The following is a 21,326-nucleotide window of genomic DNA, read 5'->3' as shown; positions in this document are numbered from 1 at the left end:
GGCCTTGTTTTTTTACTATATTTATTTAGATGTTTTTTTTTATGTTTATGCTAAAGGTCCCATGTGGTAGCGGGATTGGTGGTTGCCTACCAATCATATGCATGTATGTATGTGTACCAGTCCTCAAATAAGGGGGTAGGCCTCTGTTGGGGGACACGTAATGCTAGTGTAGGGATCAGGAATGGACTGGACCCTCGTGACTGAAGCCAGGGGGCAGCCATCTTACTTGCCACCTTTACTGACCATGTCTGTTATCCCCCAACCGCTGAAACCATTGTTATCAGTGCGTGTTTTATGCTATGTATTCAAATTAGGCCACCTTAAGTGGCAACGTAAGATAGCCGGGGTCGGTCTTTGGCTGTGACCCATGTTATATAATTAGCAATTACTAGACCTATGATTATATATATATATATATATATATATATATATATATATATATATATATATATATATATATATATATATAAATCCAAGTTTATATGATAAAACTTTTTGGCATATTATTGAAACTTAGTGAACATTGAAAAAAAAATCTACACATTACTTTAAAAAAGACTTGCATGCCACAAAGTCATGACGAGCCAAGAAGCGCCTATTCAAGTGTACTATATCAAGTCAAATCAATCATAACAGTGTTAATTGATGATTGTGTTTGTTTAAACTATTATAGTGCGTTCCTACTGCTCTACTTTGAACCGTCGTTCAAGGTTGCAGCCTGTTGTGATTGGAGATGGAGAGCAGGTTAAAGTTCACTGTTGTTGCAACACTTGCAGGCCAACAAACAAAAAAGTTGAACTCCATGTTTCGTCCTACGCAAATAAGTCACAGTATGCAAAATTGACTCATTAAATTATTATTTTTTTTAAACTTCCGTCCAACTTGTACCTTAGAGTGAGGCCTAACCCCCACACTGAGTTTCTGAGCCAATGACATAGCGAGACCGGCCCACGTTCCAGAGCAAGAGAACCAACCCCTATTATGCACTATTATGTTCCAAAAGGTAAGCAGAGCTGCAGTGTCAGCACGTTGGCAACGTAACCCGGTCTTGCTTAATGCAGAAGAGATTCTGAAAAACGGCTCATGGTTGTTAAGTCCAGGGGTGGGAGGTAGATGTGAAACGATTCTTTTTCCTCCTCAGTACAAAAGGGCACAACGTAAACAAATAAGATGGCAACTTATGTCCAGTTCATTTTGGTTTGGTCAAGTTATCAGAATAGGTATTGTGTAAATTACTGCAAGAATGCTGTACTTTTTAAGTATTTGGGTGGAATAATCAGTATTTTTTACACAAGTGTCTGTATTTCTACTGAAATACAGTGAGTACTTTTGCCACAGACATGTTAAGACACTTGGGAAGAGTTTTAAATTGTGAAAAAAGGCATATTTGCTTTCAGACCACATTTACTGGCAACATAACCACCTATATTATTCATTTAGGTCACATTCGATCACTTCCTGTTGCCACAGGTGCGTCATGTCAAGGGGCAGGAAGCGGTCACGTCAAACGACTTCCCGTTTGCTTACCTTCCCGCACAAAACACAAGCGACTTTTTCTTTAAAAAATATTTTAATGCACCATTAATAAAGAGTCCAACGTATTAATACAAGATTGCAAATAATATTAAAACGAGGAAGAACCATACAAAATAAACGAGTTGAAGGTATGTACATGTGTCCTGGCGTGGAAAGAACAGGGGAGAGGGAGTGAAAGAGAGGGAAAGGGGGTCTTATTTACAGCTTAGTGTGTTTCTACGAGAAACAAACACTTTTATTTACATCCATTCTCTTTTTTTTTCACTTTATCCTGTAAAGCAGAAAAAGACTTTTTGCTTTTGTCTTTTTGCTACTCGACAGATAAACTTTGGACAAGTTTCCTTTTTTGAAATATCCCGTCAGTAAAAAATAACCTCTAGTTAACCCTTTTTCTTTTTTTTTAAATAACCCAATTCAAAAAGAAAAAGAAAAAAGAAAGTGCTTGGTAAAACACTTGTGCAAACACATGGCGACAAAAAAACTTGCAAGAATTTGGTGAAAGAAAAAGGAAAAAAAGAAACGACATAGCAACGCCACAAAAAAAAATTAACAAAAAAACCCAGACGAGCACTAACTCAGGGAGGACATTCTGTTTTTGTTTGTAAATGGCAGATAACTTGAGGATCTGGATAACAACAACGCTTGAAACACTATTCCATAACAGTAATGTTATATAATACTATCAAAAACAATCCCAAAACAAGGAGAACTCTTGTATAACGAAGCGGAACGTGTGTGATTAAAACGTTTTAAAACCCTGAATTTGCGTTAACTTCCTTGTGCGTGGATCTGAGTGGACCTTCCGAACTGAGGTCCCGCCTACCCTCGCCACTCATGTAAGAGTGACAAGGGGGAAAGGGTTGGGGTAGGGGATGGGAGGGGGACAAAATGGCCACCAAAAGTGCGAGGCGTGGACGTGTTTTCCAGGTGGTGGGATGGCAGCGGGAGCGTTAGTTGAGCGTCCCGCGACAGTTCTCGGTTCCGCACAGGCACGGGATCTTGTTTTCCTCCAGCGGGAACTTGTAGTCGTAAGTGATCTCCTCGTTGACGGCGATGGCCTGTTTGGAGTAGATGACGATCTTCTTCTGGGATTCGATGGTGATCACCTTGGCGTAGCAGTTGGGCTGACGAAGACACACACGGTTAGTATATTGTAAATAAATGAATACATTCCTCAAATTCAAGTCATTCACTGCCATTAACGGCTATAGACGTCAAAAATTCATTTGAATTATTTCTATTAGTTTTATTTTTTTTCACTTTTTTAACCGGAGTATGAAAACCTAGAAAAAATGTTAATTTTAATAAAAAAAAAAAAAAGATTATTAAAAATTAGGGGCGTCAGACGATTACAATTTTTAATTGTAATTAATCACATTACTTTACTAGTTAACTCACGATTAATCACAAATTTTATCTGTTCTAAATGTACAATAAAAAAAAATCTAGGTTTTCATACTCTTGTTAACAAAAGTGGGAAAAAAATGTGAAACAAATAGAAATAGTTCAATTGAATTTTTGACGTCTCTAGCCGTCAATGGCAGTGAATGAGTTAAGAATGGTGGTATGAGCGATTAATTATGATATAGCGGGGGAATACTAAAAACATCAGTTTGCGAGTGTATCCACTCACAGTGCAGCAGTGGTTGATAAAGCGTGCAAGGTTTCCACACTTGGTAGCGTCAATAATGGTGTCATGGTCCACTCGGAACAAGTAGCTGCTGCCGATGCCCTGCTGGGCGTAGCGCTTCTCGCGATTGTCCGCCACCATCTGCGCACACAGCCACATGCATTAGATTACATTCGTGCTGACATTTGACACTGGTGCTACTTTGGCGCATTTAACTGTGAGGCTCACCTGCCGTATGTTCTGACCCACGTACTCAATCACCATCTCATCGGCAGCGATGGCCTCCATGGCGAACAGACCCCACTCGTGGATCCTGCTGCGTCCGAATCGAAGCTTCTTTTTGCGGAACTGCACAAATACATTAACATGAATAACTCATGTCAAATACAGTGGTTGGTCTCTCACTACTTTGTGGCTCACTTATTGCGGATTAAATCTATTGCGGATTTTTACCTCTCCCATTTTCAATAGTGAAAACCCTATAAATTGATTTATTTATGCTGCTATTTTTGCCCTTTTTCGTAATATTTGAGTAACTAGAAACAGCTATTTCTTTCATTTAACACAATCTATTATTTTAAATCAAAATATCGTATATTTGGTCATTTTTGTGATATACGTAAAAAAAAAAAGTTAACATTTTACTTCTTTTAAGCAAGTCAGTGTGCCATCAGTGGTGAGCTATTTTTTATTAAATTTTTTAGAACAGATCTCAGTTACTTATACACAATACTGTGTCTCATTCAGCCCCCTCCCACACCCTCCTTGCACACGTGCACAAGTTAATTGAAGGCAATTTAACTTCAACAAGGCAGCTTATGTATGCAACTCTGCATCGATCTTATTAAGGCGACAGACAGGGGGGGGGGGTGTTCCTTTTTTTTAGGCTACTTCTTGGAGAATATTTACTGTTGAGAAGCTGAAAGTCCGATGATTTGGACCATTTTTAATAAGATAAGAGGTATCCAAACAAATATTGATGATCAAAAATAATTCTTGATTTGATAATCGATGCACCCCACCTTATTTTAGTTACAACAAATAATATTTGTGTGCAGGCAGTGTAAGAGGGACTCTTCAGATACTTTTTCCAAAAGGTGGAATATTGCACACATCGCCTCATCCCACCCTCTTTAGTGTCAATCCCTTTTATAAAGCCAAGCGACATGACAAACTGCCAGTTTTACAAGCAGCCTGAAAGGTGGAGAAATTGTGTCAATGGCCATTCATACAGAACAGCTGGGAAAATGCCGGTTTTTAGAAGCAGGCGGAATAATTATCGGTACTATAATTATTATTATTTTTAAACATCGTATAAAACCAATATAATAAATATAATATATAAAATATAATAAATAATAAATCTCATAAAATACAAATTAAATAAACAATAAACACATAAAATAATACAACAAATCCAATGATAGATTAAATAAAACACACAATTATTTATAAGTGAAATTAAAAAAAACCTAAAACAAACAAAATACAAAACAAAAGAAATGATTTGCAACAACAGAAAGTCTAATTTCTTTTCTTTTAAATGAGGTGGCGTGCAGTTTTCTGTGGCTATTCTTGCGAGTTGTGTGATAATTTCCTGCATGCGCTCACAAGCACAGTGTGCACCACTGACATCTGGTTTGTGCAACATGAGGGAACTCAAGTGACATTTTGAAGACGTCATGTGCTTTGAGGTTGTCTGGAAAGGGGGCCTGTTGCAGAGTGTGCGGTTATTGGCACACGTGTTTGTCGGCGGTACCTTGAGCTGGTTGAGCTTGAGCAGGTCAGAGTCCATGACGGCCGGCGTGCCGATGACGGTGAGGAGGCGGCGCTGCTCCGAGCGTCGCTCTGACAGCAAGCGGTTGGTGCCCTGAAGATTAAAAAAATATATATATATTTTAAAGGAGGACTTGTGATGTTATCAGATGGCCTTGAGTTGGAGGGATGCCAAAAAACCTTGACCTCAATCTAAGGAGTTGAGTGAACTTGATGTGAAATAACTGACAAAGCAGATATGACTGCTGAGAGATCTAATACGCTAGCGAAACGTTTACTCTACAAATTCTCGACTTTCCTTCCCTGAAAGTTGAATTCCTCCAATGCTGTAAGCTAGCATAGCAGGCAACCAACCTGGAGCCGCTGGCCAACAATAATTCTTGATATGGAACTACCTGAAATTGACTAGGCATGGGCCGATTAATGGTTTAAATGCAGCTTTAAAAAGTCAAGGTTTCAATAAGCGCTGATACTGGCTGTCACTGGTAATAAGCTTGTCTTCTTTTCTTTTTTTTTTTTGAGGGGACTCCTAAACAAGGCACAATATGATTGGCTGCTTGTAGAGTTGGGTAAATGTGCCTCGTCTTTGATTACATTAATTGCTTCCAGTTAACTTCCCCCCCTTCCTCCTTTTGGATGAGCAGGGAGGGGAGGGGTGAGCAGTTACACACGGAGGCGGAAGGGGGGAAGCAAAACGAAAAAGACACTGTTGCATTCACGGATGCCCCGCTGCTTTGTTGCTTAATGTACAATGCCCACACCCCACCAAAAAAGTGCCAGTGGGACTAGCGTGGTACAGTTCATGACACGTTTCATCTGAACAAAATATTGTATATTTGGTTGAAAAATAATAGTTGAAAGTGAAAAAGCTTTTTTTTTTTTTACCCAAATATATATATTTTAAAAAGCTGTAATTTTACTACTGATATTTTTGCCCACACTTATACCGCCAGAATCTAATATTAGCCCATGCCTAAATCTAATATTGGCCCATGCCTAAACCTTTGCTCCATGCAACGTAGCACAACATTGAAAGCAATGTGATCATGTAGAGCAGAAAGAAGAGCACCACTAATGAGCCTTTCTTCTTTAATTATTTAGGCAACAAGGGAGGAATCAATTACATTTCCCACTATGATTAGGAAATCCAGCAATAATTTTGTAAAAACTGAAGAGCATGACACTATTTTTCATGCTCTAAAAATTCCCACTCTTCCATGAAATAAACCAACTTTAAATGAGTACACATTTTCTAAATTTAAGTCATTTCCCCACTACTCTTCAAACATTTCCAACTTGTCATTCATGCCTAATAGGAATAAAGTGTTTTGCTGGCATCGTGTGGCCTATGCAGGGAACTACAAACCTATTTGGACACATCAATTATACTCAAAAGTTTTGCTATTTGCAGTATGGTCGGTCCCTACCCCTTAAAAAAAGAGGCCCAAACTTACCGAGGTGTCCACGTTCTCCACCTCCCGTATGACTTGCTCGGGCAGGTCCAAGTCCAGGTAGACGTCCTTCTCCTTGCGGCTGATGGCGTAGTAGCCTTCGCTCCTGGCACAGCCTGTCACGTGCTCGCGCAACTGCCCGTCCGCGGTCCTCTTCTTCCGTCGGGGGTTTGGTAAATTGGTCAGTGCAGCTCAGCGTTAAGGTTGATGTGACATAACATGAGTCTAACACATGGATTGGCAATGTACATCCTGCGGTCTAACAGTAGGTTAGATGGACAGAGTGAAAAGGATATCAGTGTGCTGCACCCAGTGGGTGTCGTTGAGCCAATCGGAGTTGTGGTCATCCTGCAGCAGCTTCTCGTACGTGGTCTTCAGCAGCATCAGGTCCTCGCTGTCCAGGCCCGAGTTCCAGATGTCGTATAGGATGGTCATCTGCTCAAATTCGCTGCGGTTCTCGTACTTGATCGCAGGAAGCTGAGGGGACGGTGCAGGTTTGGTAGACATTAGGCCGGCATCCTGGAGGAAGAGCCGCTCGCTCTTCCTCACATCCTCCAGCCCCGGCGTGGGAGGTTCGCCCTCCGAGTCGGTGCTCGTCAGTTCGCCGGACTCCAGCTCCTCTACGTCTACGTCCTCTTCTGCATCAGAGTCCTGCATACAGCGAGGCAACGTCAACACGGGTCTGGTGCTAGTACTTTCTTGACATGACTGGTCTCTTACATCACATGGCCCACACTGAATGATTTTAGTTAGGGATGCACTGATACAGTACGCTTGTATATATATTTGGATTATTAAAAGGAAAAAAAAAAACATGCGACACTCCAATACCATTTTACTAGCCTTTTGGGCATGTGGAGATACATTAAATGAGTGGCTCCAACCATCAGGCCATTTTGTACTGGGCTGTACAGATACTTAAAAATAATAATACCCCAAAAAATGTTTTTGTAGCAGACCAATATATACTACAAACATGCGTTATCGCCCGGGTAGGAATGTTGACATGTACACGTTCTCTTTTTATGAATGCAGTCATTTTGCATGATTGTTTTAGCTGGACAGGTTCCAAAAGGGTAAAAGCACACACCTTTAGTTTGCGTTTCTTTTGTTTCATGGCTGGCGTCTCCTTCGGTTGCTTTGCAGGAAGAACCTCCAGATTCTCCTTGTCTTTATTTCTCCTCTTTTTGCTTTTCTCAAACTCCAGAGCTTTGCTTGCCTGTAACTTCTTGGTCGGCGGAAGTGTTACGGTGTCCTGGCTCGTCTCATGAGACAGCAATCCCAAATACTCTCCCGTGTCGCCTCGTGAGGGAAGCGCCTCGCCGATGACCTCCTCAGGCGCCTCCAAAATGGCATTGAGGTCGGCTGGGAGAAGGACGGAGGACTCCTGCTTGGAGGACTTCTTGGAAGCGGGTGGTGCTGCAAGGATGGGCGGTCTGCAGTAGTTGTGTTCCATGAAGACCACCATGCTCTCCGAGCTCATGACGCGCAGCAGAGCCTCCTCGGAGAAGAGGCCGGCCTCCTTCTTCTGCTCCTCGGCCTCGTCCGACGTCTCCGTCTCCTCTGAGTCTCCATCATCAGGATCCATCTTCAGGGCCATGTCGGCCAGCACCGACAAGTCAGCAGTGGAGGCCGAGGCCAGCTGCAGCAGGCTAGACACTCCCAGCTGCTCTCGGAGCCTCAGCCTCTGCTCCTCATCCTCGTCTTCTTCACGGAGCGAAGTAGGAATGATGGCGGTACGGGACTTTCCACGGGGTCGCTTGCCGAGGGGAGGCGCCTCCTCGAAGGCCATCTTGCACATGGAGGCGTGGTCCAGCGGGAGGTTCTGCACTGTACGGCACACCATGACAGGAGGTGCAGAGGATTTAGGGGAGTCTTTGCCTGTGCCCCGTTTCCCGGGCGCCTTGGTCGGGGAGACCCTTTTGGACTCCTCTGAATCTGGAGACCGTCCACATGGCGGCACAATGAGAGCGTTAGCCTCGCCTGGTTTGGAAGCGAAGGGGAGAAGCTGGATGCCGTGAGCGGGACGCGGGACAGCAGCGACGCGATTGTCCAAAAGTCTGGCGGGCGACAGCGGGGGAGCATCGGCCGGCGTTTGCAAAGGTGGCGAAGACAGCGATGGTGGCAAAGACGATGACAGATCTTTGCTTTCGTTCTCCTCGGTAGAGAAGGACACGGTCTTTCGGCGCTTCTTGAGAGGGGGCACCAGGACCACAGGGGACGGAGGACGAGGATACGGCGGGGACGGGGGCCGCTTGGAGGGGGGTTCCAGTTTGTTGTCTTTGGCTTGACCTGGAAGACATTATAGACATGTTTTGTGAGTGCCCTACAGCAGAAAATAAACCAGTCGGCATTGCTCAGGTGTTCTTATTTTGGCCCTAATGCTTGATCACACTCATAGTGATTAAAATAAGTCTTCACCCACTAGGGTTCCCCCACTCATTGACATGTTCTAGTATTTTAGAGCAGTGGTTCTCAACCCGGGTCCTCGGGGACCCCTACCCAGCCTCTTTTCCATGTCTCCCTTAGCCAACACAGGTGAGGATCTGTAAAAGGCTTCACGCAGAGCTTGCTGATTAGTTGATCGGTAGAATAACCTGTGTTGGCTGAGGGAGACATGGAAAACAGGCTGGATAGGGACCGCCGAGTACTGGGGTTGAGAAACGCTGTTTTAGGGCAATAGCTGGGCTAAAGCTATTGTTTCAAAGCAGAAAAAAAACAAGCAGAGTTGCAGTGTTGTTCAAAGTACAGCATCAGTTAAGTCAAATTCAGATTTGTGTACAGGTGTGCAGCAAGACACCTAGAAACTGTTTTAATATGCGGTGTAATATGTGGCTTTGTTAAAGCACCAGTAATTGACAAAATCACCTTCATGAAAGAGCTTCAAAATCACATGGCAATTGACGCCAATTTTTAAGTAAAGTGTTGCCACAGTAACCGACCCAGCATCAACAATTTCAGTGGTTTATCAGTCATGGTTATTAACACTAGTATTGGTGCTGGTGTGCTGCATAAAATGCTAAAAAGTGAAAGTTTCAGTACTTTATTGAGAAACTGCACATGAATCCACAGAGGCTTTATAGTAGACCCAGCAAAAACAGCCCTTTTCCCCTAAATCAACCTCCATTTCTTACTGGCATTAACAACATTTTAATATTTTGCCTTAAAGATGAGGACTTACCAATTTTGAGCTCTGCCTTTGTAAATATCTTCTCCCTGACAATAGCACAAGATCAAAATGTCATCAGCAGCCTTTTCGGGGGTGGGTGGAATTAAAAAAGATTTTTTTTCTGTACCAGAAACATTATAGCATACCTGCCGTCTTTTTCCACCGTGCTGTCCATAGTGGACTCATCTATGGTGTCCGGTCCATCACTGTCAAGCATCTCTCCTTCCTCCTCCTCGGAGGAGGACGAGGACGCCTCGGAGCAAGAGCCCTCTGAAGACGAGGAGAGGCTCTCGTCGTCGCTGTCGGCACTAAGAGCATCGTCTAAAAATAAGCAAAACACTTTTTTGACTCTGTGGATTATTCCAAATCATTCTGCTCTGCATTTACCACTAATACTACTAGAAAGTAGAGCTATAAATGAAACCTATGTGTGAGACAAAGGATGCAAGGACTTTTTGGACTTTTGCAGTGGTATTGTTTTTCTATTGTACAAGGTAAATTTTAAGTATCACTGATTGTCACACCTACCTAAGTGGGGTGAAATTCGTTTTCCGCATTTGGCCCATCCCCTGAGGGAGCAGTGAGCAGCAGCTGGGGCCGCGCTCGGGAATCATTTAGTGATCTAACCTCCAATTAGAACCCTTAATGCTGAGTGTCAACCAGGGCGGCAATGTGTCCCATTCTTATAGTCTTTGGTATGACCCGGCCAGGGATTGAACCCACAACTTCCCAGTCTCAGGGTAGGGACACTACCACTAGTCCACTGAGCTGGTAGAGGTTAATAAAAACAACTAGTGAGCAGCACAATCGCATTAGCCATGACACATACACATTGCATATGTGCAGGTCTCTACGTCACATTAACATTATTTGTGGATTATTTGTAATCATTCTGTTCATTTCTATTGTGGAAGAAGGCAGCTAAATTGAGTAACTGGCCAGAGGAGCCATCGCATTAATCATGACATTAAACATGTCCAGGTGTGGGTGTGACTGTGGATTATTTGTAATGTTTTTGTTCTTTTGTATTGTGCCACGTGGGGGGTTATAAATATGACTGATGGAAAGAGCCATTCCATTAATCATAACATTGTGAAAAGTGTTATTTACCGTCAGACTTGTCACTCGCCTCTACTTCCCCATCATCCTAGAAAAGAGAGTTAAAGTTGCCATAAGAAAAGTGTGTTGAATTGCTGTCCTCAAGCTATCAACACAAACAGCCCAACATCAGACCTTTTCAGAGGAGGAGCCGTCAGACGTCTCCTCTCCCTCGCTGTCCAGCTCCCAAGGTTTTCGACTCCTGGGCTTCTTTTTCCTCCTCTTGTTGTCTCGTCCAGCTCGGCCAGCATCCGGCGTCCTTCCGTCAGCACCTGACAACCAGGCAAGAGTCAGACAGCTCGCTTATGGCACGACATAAATGAGCTTGGCAAACCTTCATCATCTTCGTCAGGCGGCGTCGATGGTCGCGGCCTTTTCATGTCTCCTTCCGTGAGGTCTTGAGGGTCTTTCCTCTTCACCTATACAAAACATTTTCTTTATTATTATAGATCTTTTCTCCTATTATAGATCCACGTGTCATTTGTAGCACTCTGACACTCTGTGTTGTGTTAATGACCTTAAATGAAGGTAGCCTGAGTGCTCCCCGCAAGGAGAAGCCCTCTACGCCACCACTTTTGGCCCAGTCCACCAGAGACATGAGGGGCTCACGAGGACGGTTCACCTTATCCTCTTTTTTCTCCTCGTCACGAATGGCTGACATAGTCTGGAATGGCTGAAGACAAAAACAATATAGCTTATTTATAAATACTTTGCAATTTATTTCTATTGCGCAAGGTGGTGGCCAAACCTGACTGAACTGAACTATCATGAACCAAATGCAGTAGGCGAGTCCATGTCTCACACCTACGATGCGCTGCGATTAAGAAACTGTGCCACCTGGTCTCCTTAGGCCCGCCGCACATCAAGCAAAGGGGCCGAAAGTGTGACATTGCACAAAAATTCACATTCACATTGCACAAGTCACCAGTTGTCTGTGAGTATCCATCGCACACAAGGTGATTGAGCACTGCACATTGGCCGACGTGATGTGACAGAAAAACTGTGAAGCACTAAGTTTTCAGGCTCCACATAAAATATTGTACTTTACAGTATTATTATTTTTAATTGAACCATTAAAACGTGGTGCGATTGTCAAGGAAAAGCCAAAATAGAGAGCCAAAAAACAGGGGGACGGAAGTCTAGTTATGTTAATGATAGTATATTGCATGGCATGGGCTTCAAGGTGGCGGTTATCAATAATAGCTGGCATTAAGAACAGGTCAAATTAATTAGAAATTATAACAAAGATACTTCCTTACCTTAGCCTTGGTCTCCTTCCTGTCCCACCATTCATCAAATGTGGCAAAGGCGATGTTCTCCACCATCTTGCGGTTCAGATCCCTCTGCATGATGCTCTTCATCTCTTGGATCAGTGTGGCTAACGCCATCTGCACGGTGGCTTCGTGAGGATTCTCGGGCACCAGGGGTATTTCCTCGCCAGGTGTCTGGTACTCGCCACCCACGCCGGTTGGCACAGTGCCATAGGCGGGCGGTGGCATGTAAGAGGGGTAATGTGCAGCCAAGATGTGTGGCGGCCACGTTGGGTGCGGAGGCGGAAGGTGCGAAGGAGGTGGTATCTGAGTGCTGTGTGGGTCAGTGTAAGGGTAGGGAAGCATGTGGGGCGGCATATAGCTGTGATCCTGCTCGTAGTGTGCGGCCGCCCCACTCCCCTCTTGTTCCATGTAGGGGTGGTGTGTTGGCGGCAGTGAATGCAAGTGGTATGAAGAGTAGTCCCCTGTGGCAGCCTCGCTCGGCGTGCCGTTGGAAGTCGACATGCGCAGCTGGTGCAGGCGACTGAGCATGTGTGTCTGCATCTGGAAGGACATGGGCGCCCCACCAGTGTATTGGTTCATCAGTTCCATAGAGCTGGCATAGTCATACATGTGGTGAGGCATGGGATACTCTGGGTGAAGGTCCATGTGGGGCGGCGGCGGGATCCCGGGAGGCGGAGGCGGCTGCAGGGAGTAGCCTGGCGGCGGTGGCAGGTGAGGCGGGTAGGAGGGGATGGGCGGGTGCATGGCGGGGCCAAAGTGCTGTGTTGACTCTGAGATGGGCGGGGGTGATGATGACGAGGGGTCTGCTGCCGCCTGCGACGGCATCGCTGCCTGGGAAGACGACGGTGAGGAGCAGGTGGTGACGGAGGACTGATGGGTGGTCACCGTCGTGATAGACACCTCGCCCTCCTCCTCCTCTTCCGAGATTTCCATGTCTTCCCCCGAGGAATGAGGAGGGGACTGAAAGGAAACACAGATGTTTAATACTGGACTGGTTTTAACCGGTTGAGAAATTTGCAAAGACCGTGTAAAATTGTAAACTACCTCCATTAATGTAGGGATCTACAAATGAAAAATTAGGAACCCTTGAGGAAAGTGGGAATTTCGAAATGTAAAAAATAGTTTCCAAGGTGTTCCTGAATGAACTGGAACATTTTAAATAGCAATGGTTTGAAATAGTCGAGAAATGTGGAAGGATTAGGTGAATTTATAAAATGTCTCAATTTGGAAATCTCATGGAAAATACTGTAAACCTCCTTCCTTCGCAGCGAGTACGTTTACATGCAGTCAATAACACTTTTAAAACCTTAATATTGGCGATATTTGGGTTTTGAAAGGCCATGTTAACACGTGCAAAACCCCAAATATACTCTCACTTATTTCAAGGCTTGATGTATAAAACTGCTTCCTGAAAATCCCGAATGAGCTCAAAAGATTGACATTGGAATGGTGTGAATTACTGCGATTGGCTGGCAACCAGTTTAGGGTTTCCCCGCCTACCGCCCGAAACCAGCTGGGATTGTGAGGACAAGCGGTTAAGAAAATGGATGGATGGTGTGAATTAGTTAAGAAATGTGGACAATTGAGAAGTAAAATAAATCGGCGGCATAATAATGATAGTCTTGGTGTAAATGCTTAGTACCCGACGTGAGCGCAGCCACATATCTGACAAGGAGTGGCCTTTCAGCATTCACAGTAACTGATACTTTGCTTAACATCCGACTGCTAACTTAATTCTGTGCCAGTCCATTGATTGACAGATGAAATGTCTGCACTATCAGAGCGAATAAGAAAATAATTGAAATAGAAGATGGCTAAATGACAAGCAGTTACCTGACTCTGTCCGTTGTAAGGTGGCGTGTGTGCTCCGGTCCTCTTTTGTATGTCAGTGCTCACGTCCTGCGTCAACTCCTCTGGGGCGGCGTCCGTCCCCTCTGGGCCAACCGTTGGCAAGAGGTCATCTGGGAGTGGTGGCAAGGGCTCATCTGGGAGTGGCACGTGAGGCGAGTACGTGGAAGAAGGTGGCGTAGAAGTTGGCGGCTCGGCAGGACTTTTCCGACCGTCAGTCCCTTTCCCTCGTTTCCTGAGGCTGGCTCGGTCACGCTCCCCTTTGTCCCTCTCCTTGTCCCCACCATTGTCTGCCTGGTTGGCGGCTGCGTGCTCGCCCGCACTATTGCCCGCTCGCCCTCTTTTTGTCCCACCTTCAGAACGCGTGCCCCTCTGCTTCTCCTCCTCATCTTCCTCATCAGAGGGAAGGAAGGAGAACTTGGCCTTCTGCTCCTTGAGGAGCATCTCAATGCGTGAGTCCAGGCTGCTGCTGTGATAGGCAAATGGTAAGCTTTCATTGGTGGAGTCTGGCTCCGGGGAGGCAGAGCCACGTCGGCGACCGGGTGGCGAGCTACCAGAGGTGGCAGGTTGCTGGGGAAGGGAGGTGGAGGAAGAGGAAGTAGATAAGGAGGCACTGGAGGAATGGGAAGGGGACAAAGGTGGAGGTGGTGGTGTCTTCGGTGGGAGCGGTGGCGTGCTGGGACGGCGTTTGGGCTTGGTCCACTGCTCCTCTCGGGTGGGACTATCCTGGTTGAAATCAAGCCCTCCCAGTGTCTCAGCCACAGCGGCGGCAATGACGGATGCTGGTGGCAGCGGCGGCGGCGGTGGGGGAGGGGGCGGCGGCAGAGCACCTGCCAAGGGTGCGGAGCCCTTCTCCGGGAGGCTTGTGCCCCCCAGATGAGCGGATGCATCCAATCCTTGAGGAGGGACCGGGGTGGGATCTTTGGAAGCGGAATACGCGGAATACGACGAGGGGGGTGGGGACATGCTGTTTGAGGAGGAGCGGTATGAGTTGGAATTGTATCTGGGGTCCGAGTTGCTGGAGTGGTCACCTTCTCGCTCCCGGTCGCGATCCCTGTCGCGGTCGTGGCTGCTCTTTCTGCGGCTACTGTGGTGGTTGTGCGAGTGGTGGTGGTTCCGGTGCCGCTGGTGTCCGTGTTCGCCTGACCGTGAACCCACGCTGTCTCGTCGATAGCCCCGCTCGTCCCGGCGGTCCGAGTGGTGGTGCGAGTGATGGGAATGGTACTTTGAGGAGGAATTGCCGTCCTGCTGGTGGTGGTAAGACGACCGCCTAGAGCCGCCGCCCGCTGCCCCATAGCGTCCTACCGACTCTCTTTCCCGCTCAGTCATGAGAGGCTGTTCGTACTGGGACCCTAGAAGTGGTGGGGGCATGGCGGAGTGGTGCGCCATGTGGGGGCCTGGTCCTCCCATGTTGGGGTACGGCGGGTAGCAGGGCGGCTCATTGGGACGGTATGAGGCGGGCGGGAGGTACCCGGGACGACCTCGGTGGTACAGGGAAGGTTCGTGAACGTCCTCAGAGTAGCGGGACACTTTGAATCCACTGCCTACTGTGGACGACACCGCAGAGGAGGAGGAGGAAGAAGGAAGCATGTCCTGAGGGGGGTAACCACTTGACAAAGTGCCTGCGTTGTAGCTGCTGTGCCTGCCAGCAAGAAGAATAAGACTTAATTTTTTCAGCAACCCAAGACATAAAAAATACTTTCAATTTTTTGGGGGGAAAAGTGTGTGTGTGTGTGTGGGGGGTCTGAGAATATGCCAATGTCAAACAGTAAGTATGCGGGGGGTTAACTGACCGCCATTATCAAGAATGCACATACAGTGCTGCTAAAAAGTTTGTGAACCTCTTGAGAAATTTGGACTTTCCAAATGTTACAACCCGATTTTGAGTTCAATCTGAACCATTACATTTTATATGAAATAACAGGTGTAGGTTTATTAATTCGATGCATTGTTCTTTTTTTAATCAATTGTGAAGTCAAAAGTTAATTAAAGAGTTTTTGGTCAATTCATGTAGGTGCAAAAGTAAGTGAACCCTGAGCTGCATTGCTTAAAACAAGCAGTGAAGTAGGATTAGGTAGGACAAATTGGTAGATAAACTAACCACTGAAATGGACCAATGAAATAAGAGGTTTAGCAAAGAAATTGTGCATCACTGGCTGAAACAGAGACAAAACCACGTCACTTTAGTCTTACCCAGGTGAACCCATACAGGTCAGTCATGCTGAGAGAAAGAGAAATCTCAGGGGACCTCACGAAGTGGGTAGTGACAGCACATCTGTCTGGGGAAAGCTATAAAGTAATGAAGTGGGCAGTTTATGCTAGATGGAGACGCCTCATCCAACTGGCTGCATTATGCAAGGAAGAGTGGCAAAAATTCCCCCAAAGACTGATAAATCACTAAAGAAAGTGTTTGGGTGAAGTTCTAATTGCAAAAGGAGGTGCAATGTCTGATTAAGTGAGAGGTTCACATACTTTTGCACCCATGAAATCTGAGTTTTTCTTAAATCAACAACTTTTGTTCAAGAATAAATGACAATATTATCATTCTTTTTGTTCAAGTCCATTATTTTCAATGCCAGCATTGTAGATTTGGGTACGACTATACATTTAATAAGGTTATTTTAATATTTTATACAAAAAATCTGACCATGCCTGCAGGGTTCACAAACTTTTGAGCAACACTGTAAGTGGCCAGTTCAAGTTTGTCTTTGCGCTTTTGTGCTCAGTCCAGCCTTTCACTTTAAAAAAAAAAATACTGTATGTATAAAGTAGTAAATTGCATTGTTTTAATAAGCTGTCATTTTGTAGCCCTAATTATGTTGTTGCAATTGGGAAATAAAAACTGAAAGTTATATTAACATAACATATCTATACATTAACAAAAAACCTTGCCCACATGTGCCGTAAAGCCCATTCGTCACTGAGTGGCGACACTGGCGAAGGCTTTCAAGTGTTTACGAACATAGCAAATGTTTTTTCTCCTCAGGTTCGCGAACAGTTTTAATGTTCACAAAAGTTTTCTTGTAGCGCCAATAATTTTTTTACAAGGTTCAAAATTAAAGCTGCTCAATGCAGGAAATTGAATTTCAAATCACTACTGCTATGTGTGGCTGAAAAGTGAAACTGCACACTCCCTTCTTCATGTACATACACAATGTGCGCATGGCATCACATCCACAGACAGAGGGCGGAAAATTCGATTCAAGAGTTTAGTCCTAAAATTATTAGCCAGAGGCTTGCAGGAGAACCAATTGTGAACAGCTAATGTATTAAGCTGCTAATTAGAAGATGTTTGACTCATAAGTAGTCAAATAAAACGGCTATTGTAAATATATTCTGGGGCAAATTTCTACATTGAGCAGCTTTAAGTAATTAAGTAAGGGACAGTCTGTAGAATTTTGCGATTTTCAATGTTCTTTCCTTTTAAAAAGCTATTTATTTCAATAATAGGCAAAAAAAATACATTCTATCACGTTTTCTTATATAATGTAGGTCTTGTAATCAGTACACTTTAAACGGGATACAGCCACAGTAAAGCCAGCACCACAATCCTTGTGCTACAGTGTTAGAACATATTTTTTTAATTAATTGAATTTGTGAAAATCAAAATAACATAATATGTGATTCTGACAAGCTAACACTGTTACTCGAGCAGACAACCCACCTGGTTCCAGAATAGCCGGACTCCTGAGAGAACGGCGTCCCAGATCTAGAGCTGTACGGTGTCCCACTCTGAGAGGATGCTGAAGACCCCGAAGTGTATCCGCCTGTCACGGACGAAGAGGGGGGGGTGTCCAGGCGCTGCTCTCCGAAACCGGTATCCGCCGAGCCAGGAGTGATGTTTCCGGACTTGAGGGCTTGCTGGACGCCCGCCGCCAACACAGCCAACTCAGTGGAGAGCCGCCGGCGGAAGTCAACTGACTGCGTGGAAAGGAATGACGTGTTAAGAGTTTGGAAATAAAATAAAATGTATATTCTATTTATGACAGTTACCACATCAGACTGTTGCTGTGTGGGGGTCTGCGGCGCGAGGCAGTCAACTAATGCCTTGCCCCCCAAGGGTACTGTCTGAGGCGTGTAGGAGCCATTCACAATAAGGTCGTAATACTTCTGCCTCTGCTGGCCTGCAGAAAAAAAATATTTGGACTTTGTATGTTTGTACGTATCGTGAGCACTATAAACCTGGAATTCCCAGTGCAGACAGATTGTGTGCCCCAACAGTTCCCCTGGCTCACCCTTGATGTCGAGCTGCGCGTGGATAATATTGCCCATGACGGAGGTGTTGTGCAGCTGCTTGACCGTGTCTTTGGCACCACGTGTGCTGGTGAACAGCACCCGAGCTAGGCCCAAGTGCTTCCTGGTCTTGGGGTGGAACAGGATCTCCATCTCCTCCACCTCGCCGAACTTGGCGCACATCTCGGCCAAGAAGGGCTCCTTGATGTTGTCGTTGAGCCGGGCAAACGTTACCTCCTTGAGGGGGATCTGACCCACGTAGAACTCGTCCAACTGTGGATTGAGAAGGGAAAAAGAACCGGAGATGCCGCATCAGAATGAATAAAGCTCTGTGATGTGTGGAGGCCTTCTCACCTTAAACTTTGGCACCGGCAGAACCATCTCTGTATACCTGGACCATAATCTGCGGGGTCTTGGGTCCCGCAGTTCACCCACAGGCGGAAATCCAGAGTCCTGGTGACATTTTGTACACATGAGGTATTGGAGTGCAACATATTTAAAACCTGCAGCACACTGAGTGATGCGGCTGAACTAGATGGACCTGGACACTTGTGGACATATTACAGACAGAAACTGACCTATACACAACTATCCTACCATTCATCCTAACTTGCTGGAACCTTTATAGGTAAACAGCATTTTAAAGTGCCGCCAGTATTATTTTATACTAGTTGGATTGGATGTCATTTTCAAACATGTAAATATTTGTTTTTGTTACCAAGACTTTTTGGTTTTTGATGGTACAGTAAACGAATAGCTACACACGTCCAAAAACTGGAAACAGCATCACGACGTTACTGCAGACATCAGGCAGGAGGAGCCTATAAAGTCTAAAGTATTAATTTAGAACATAAAATATTTATAGTATCAGCAATGTAATTTTGGGATCTGCATAGTAAATGTTGTACATATGTTGTAGTTTTTTTGTCTTTAATTTCATTTTTGATCAATTTGGCACTGCTAAAGGATTACATAACCCATTCAAAATAACTTCATTACAATTTCTACAATTAAGCTTACTGTATATCGCAATATATACTGTTACGGAGAAGGGATTCCACAATCACACCCTACATTGTTTAGTGTATGAAATGCTTAAAGCCAGCCAGCTCAGCAGTCAAAAATCACATGATCTTTCACAACATAAATAGAGAAATGGACGGAAAAAAGAGAGTTGAGTTGTCGAATTGAATGCACCACCGTGTTTGTAAGACTGCATGTAGTGCCAAGGTTTCACAAAGAGTATTGAAAAATCCATGGGTGTCATGTTTTATGTTTTTGGTAGTGAGTTCAGGGTTGTCCATAGATGTCGATTTCTAGACTGCTTATCCTGTCACGGGGAGCTGCAGCCTACCACAGCTGACTAAGGGTGAAAGCCAGGTGGACAACACTGGACCTGTCGCCAGTCAATAGGGCACATATGCCAGACAACTAGTCACACTCAGTTTGTCACTGAGAGGGAATGCTGCCTGTAACACTGTAGAACCACACTCACTGCAACTCATTTGCATTTTGTCACATCACATATGAAATTGTTAAAACGCTCACAGGCACGCTGAAGTGCACTCCATCGTATCTGTAGATCTTCTGTGCCACCCGTCTGGTGGCTGGGTCCTGGACTAGTTTGAAACTATTCCACTGCAAACTCACAGCTTTTTGTGTGTCTGCGCCGCTGTCTTGATCCATCCTACAGCTGCCAAAACACGTTTGTTTACATGGTGTGCAGGGTGTGATAAAACCACAAGCAAGTATCAGTATATGCACAGCTTTAGACTGGGTAACGATATACAACTCGTGCTGCAAATATAAACGCAAACAAACCTAAGGACGGCGAAGCTTGAAGCGTGAATAGTAACTACTTGTATATCGTAAATAAATACGGCGAAAAGCATAAATGATGATATTTGGCTGACGTTCGCAAGCTCCAGGTAAGACGCTGTCAAAACAATGAGCGAGTTACGTCACAGAGCACTAGTTTAGTTCAGCTAGCTATGCTAACATGCTAACACGGAGCGACAAAACGCCACCGGGTTGACCTATTCTCACAAAATAAGAGTTCGAAATGAACAACACTCGAACCGGGTTCTCAGATGGCATATAAATATGATATTATATGCGATTCGAGTGTCCCAAAACGGCGGCAAATTAGTTAGCTTTGTTTCGCTAATGCTAAGGCAAGTTATCGCGGACGTCGGCTAGCGGTAACTTAGCATAAGCGTCAACTTCGGAAGCCAAACTGGTCATATTAGCCACACTCTACAGTCGATACCATATTATGGACAGCGGCCGTGTTATCTAAGACTTTCCGGTACCGTAGGGTTTGATTTCCGCTCGAAAATGTAAGACTTCCAGGTTGGGAGTCCTAGAGCGCGCTCATCCGAGAGTAGCAGCCCGCCCGCCGCCAGGCCCGCCCGGGCAACAAGAAAAACACAGTCCACCCACCAAAACACAAACAGACAGGTCCGAGCCCCGCACTCAAGCGAAAGTAGCGGGCGAAAACGATGCCGCTAACATTCCGGTTGATAGTTGATGTACACGCGAGCCCCAGGAGAGCACCGGGGAGTTGTTTTTGGCCTCTAAAAGCTCAATATTGTGGAGAGAGCGGCCATCGCGTAACAAACCTGAAAGCCTCGCCTGTTCTCCATCAGGGTAAGCAAAAGCAGCAAACAGTTTCGCACACGCACTTTCCACTCAAAAATAATAAAAACAAAAATCTACAAGGTATTATTAAAATTACCAACAAAACGACTATTATAGACATTACGTTTCTATGGAAGTGACTTAAAAATTATTTTTTTTTATAAATTTTGTTTACGTTAATTGTAACGAATATGCGTTTTCAAATCAAACAAGTGATTGGCCCAAAGCTGCTAGAATTAAAACAAACAAACAAAAACATTCCACTGACGATATGTTTATAAGTGAACCACTTGAATATTATTTTGATTGCTTTTTCATGCCGGTTACACAATTTAAACTTGTGATCGGATCTGCGTTTTCGAGTCAAGCGGAGCGTCCTCTGGCGGCTATCTGCTAAAATGAAGTACTGTATGAACAGAACTATTTTATCTCAACCCACCAGGACAACTGTATGAAATGGCACATTTTTAAATTAACTTTTTATTTTACTCGCATTAATTTTACAAATGAAACACTAAAACATGCGAGTATTTTTCCCAATGAATGACGTGAATATTATTTTGACCCAACATTTTTTTGGGTAAATTTTGATAATGAAAAAAACGATTGAATCTGCTGTTTCAAATCTAACAAGCAGGTGCACCAAAAATAGTGACCTTAAAAACAAAACT

The 21,326-nt window shown here is 44.7% G+C and overlaps 1 protein-coding gene across 4 annotated transcripts; it reads right to left on the bottom strand.

Annotated features, from left to right (window-relative positions):
• Positions 1-1,551: 1,551 nt before the first annotated feature.
• On the bottom strand, positions 1,552-20,676 carry setd1a (SET domain containing 1A, histone lysine methyltransferase). 4 transcript variants are annotated; one of them, XM_077557156.1, is made up of 20 exons: positions 19,564-20,630; positions 18,370-18,468; positions 18,018-18,288; positions 17,776-17,906; positions 17,447-17,703; positions 13,768-15,424; positions 11,920-12,894; positions 11,178-11,333; positions 10,995-11,079; positions 10,796-10,932; positions 10,673-10,709; positions 9,709-9,883; positions 9,575-9,609; positions 7,484-8,685; positions 6,690-7,044; positions 6,397-6,578; positions 4,926-5,036; positions 3,395-3,514; positions 3,170-3,307; positions 1,552-2,660 (listed from the first exon to the last, which is right to left on the bottom strand). In XM_077557156.1, exons 1-20 carry the CDS (start codon positions 19,699-19,701, stop codon positions 2,487-2,489), a joined length of 6,435 nt encoding a protein of 2,144 aa, XP_077413282.1. In that variant the 5' UTR covers positions 19,702-20,630; the 3' UTR covers positions 1,552-2,486. The 4 variants fall into 4 exon arrangements, with proteins under 4 accessions (XP_077413282.1, XP_077413280.1, XP_077413281.1 ...); XM_077557154.1 differs by lacking the exons at positions 1,552-2,660; positions 3,170-3,307; positions 3,395-3,514; positions 4,926-5,036 and adding an exon at positions 20,637-20,676 and having other exon boundaries at positions 6,448-7,044; positions 19,564-19,708; XM_077557155.1 differs by lacking the exons at positions 1,552-2,660; positions 3,170-3,307; positions 3,395-3,514; positions 4,926-5,036 and having other exon boundaries at positions 6,448-7,044; positions 19,564-19,708; positions 20,328-20,630.
• Positions 20,677-21,326: the final 650 nt, after the last annotated feature.

Source organism: Vanacampus margaritifer, chromosome 2 (assembly GCF_051991255.1).
Source record: "Vanacampus margaritifer isolate UIUO_Vmar chromosome 2, RoL_Vmar_1.0, whole genome shotgun sequence".
Lineage (NCBI taxonomy): Eukaryota > Metazoa > Chordata > Actinopteri > Syngnathiformes > Syngnathidae > Vanacampus > Vanacampus margaritifer.
Note: the sequence above shows the minus strand (reverse complement) of the source record. Positions and strands in the feature narration are given on the sequence as shown.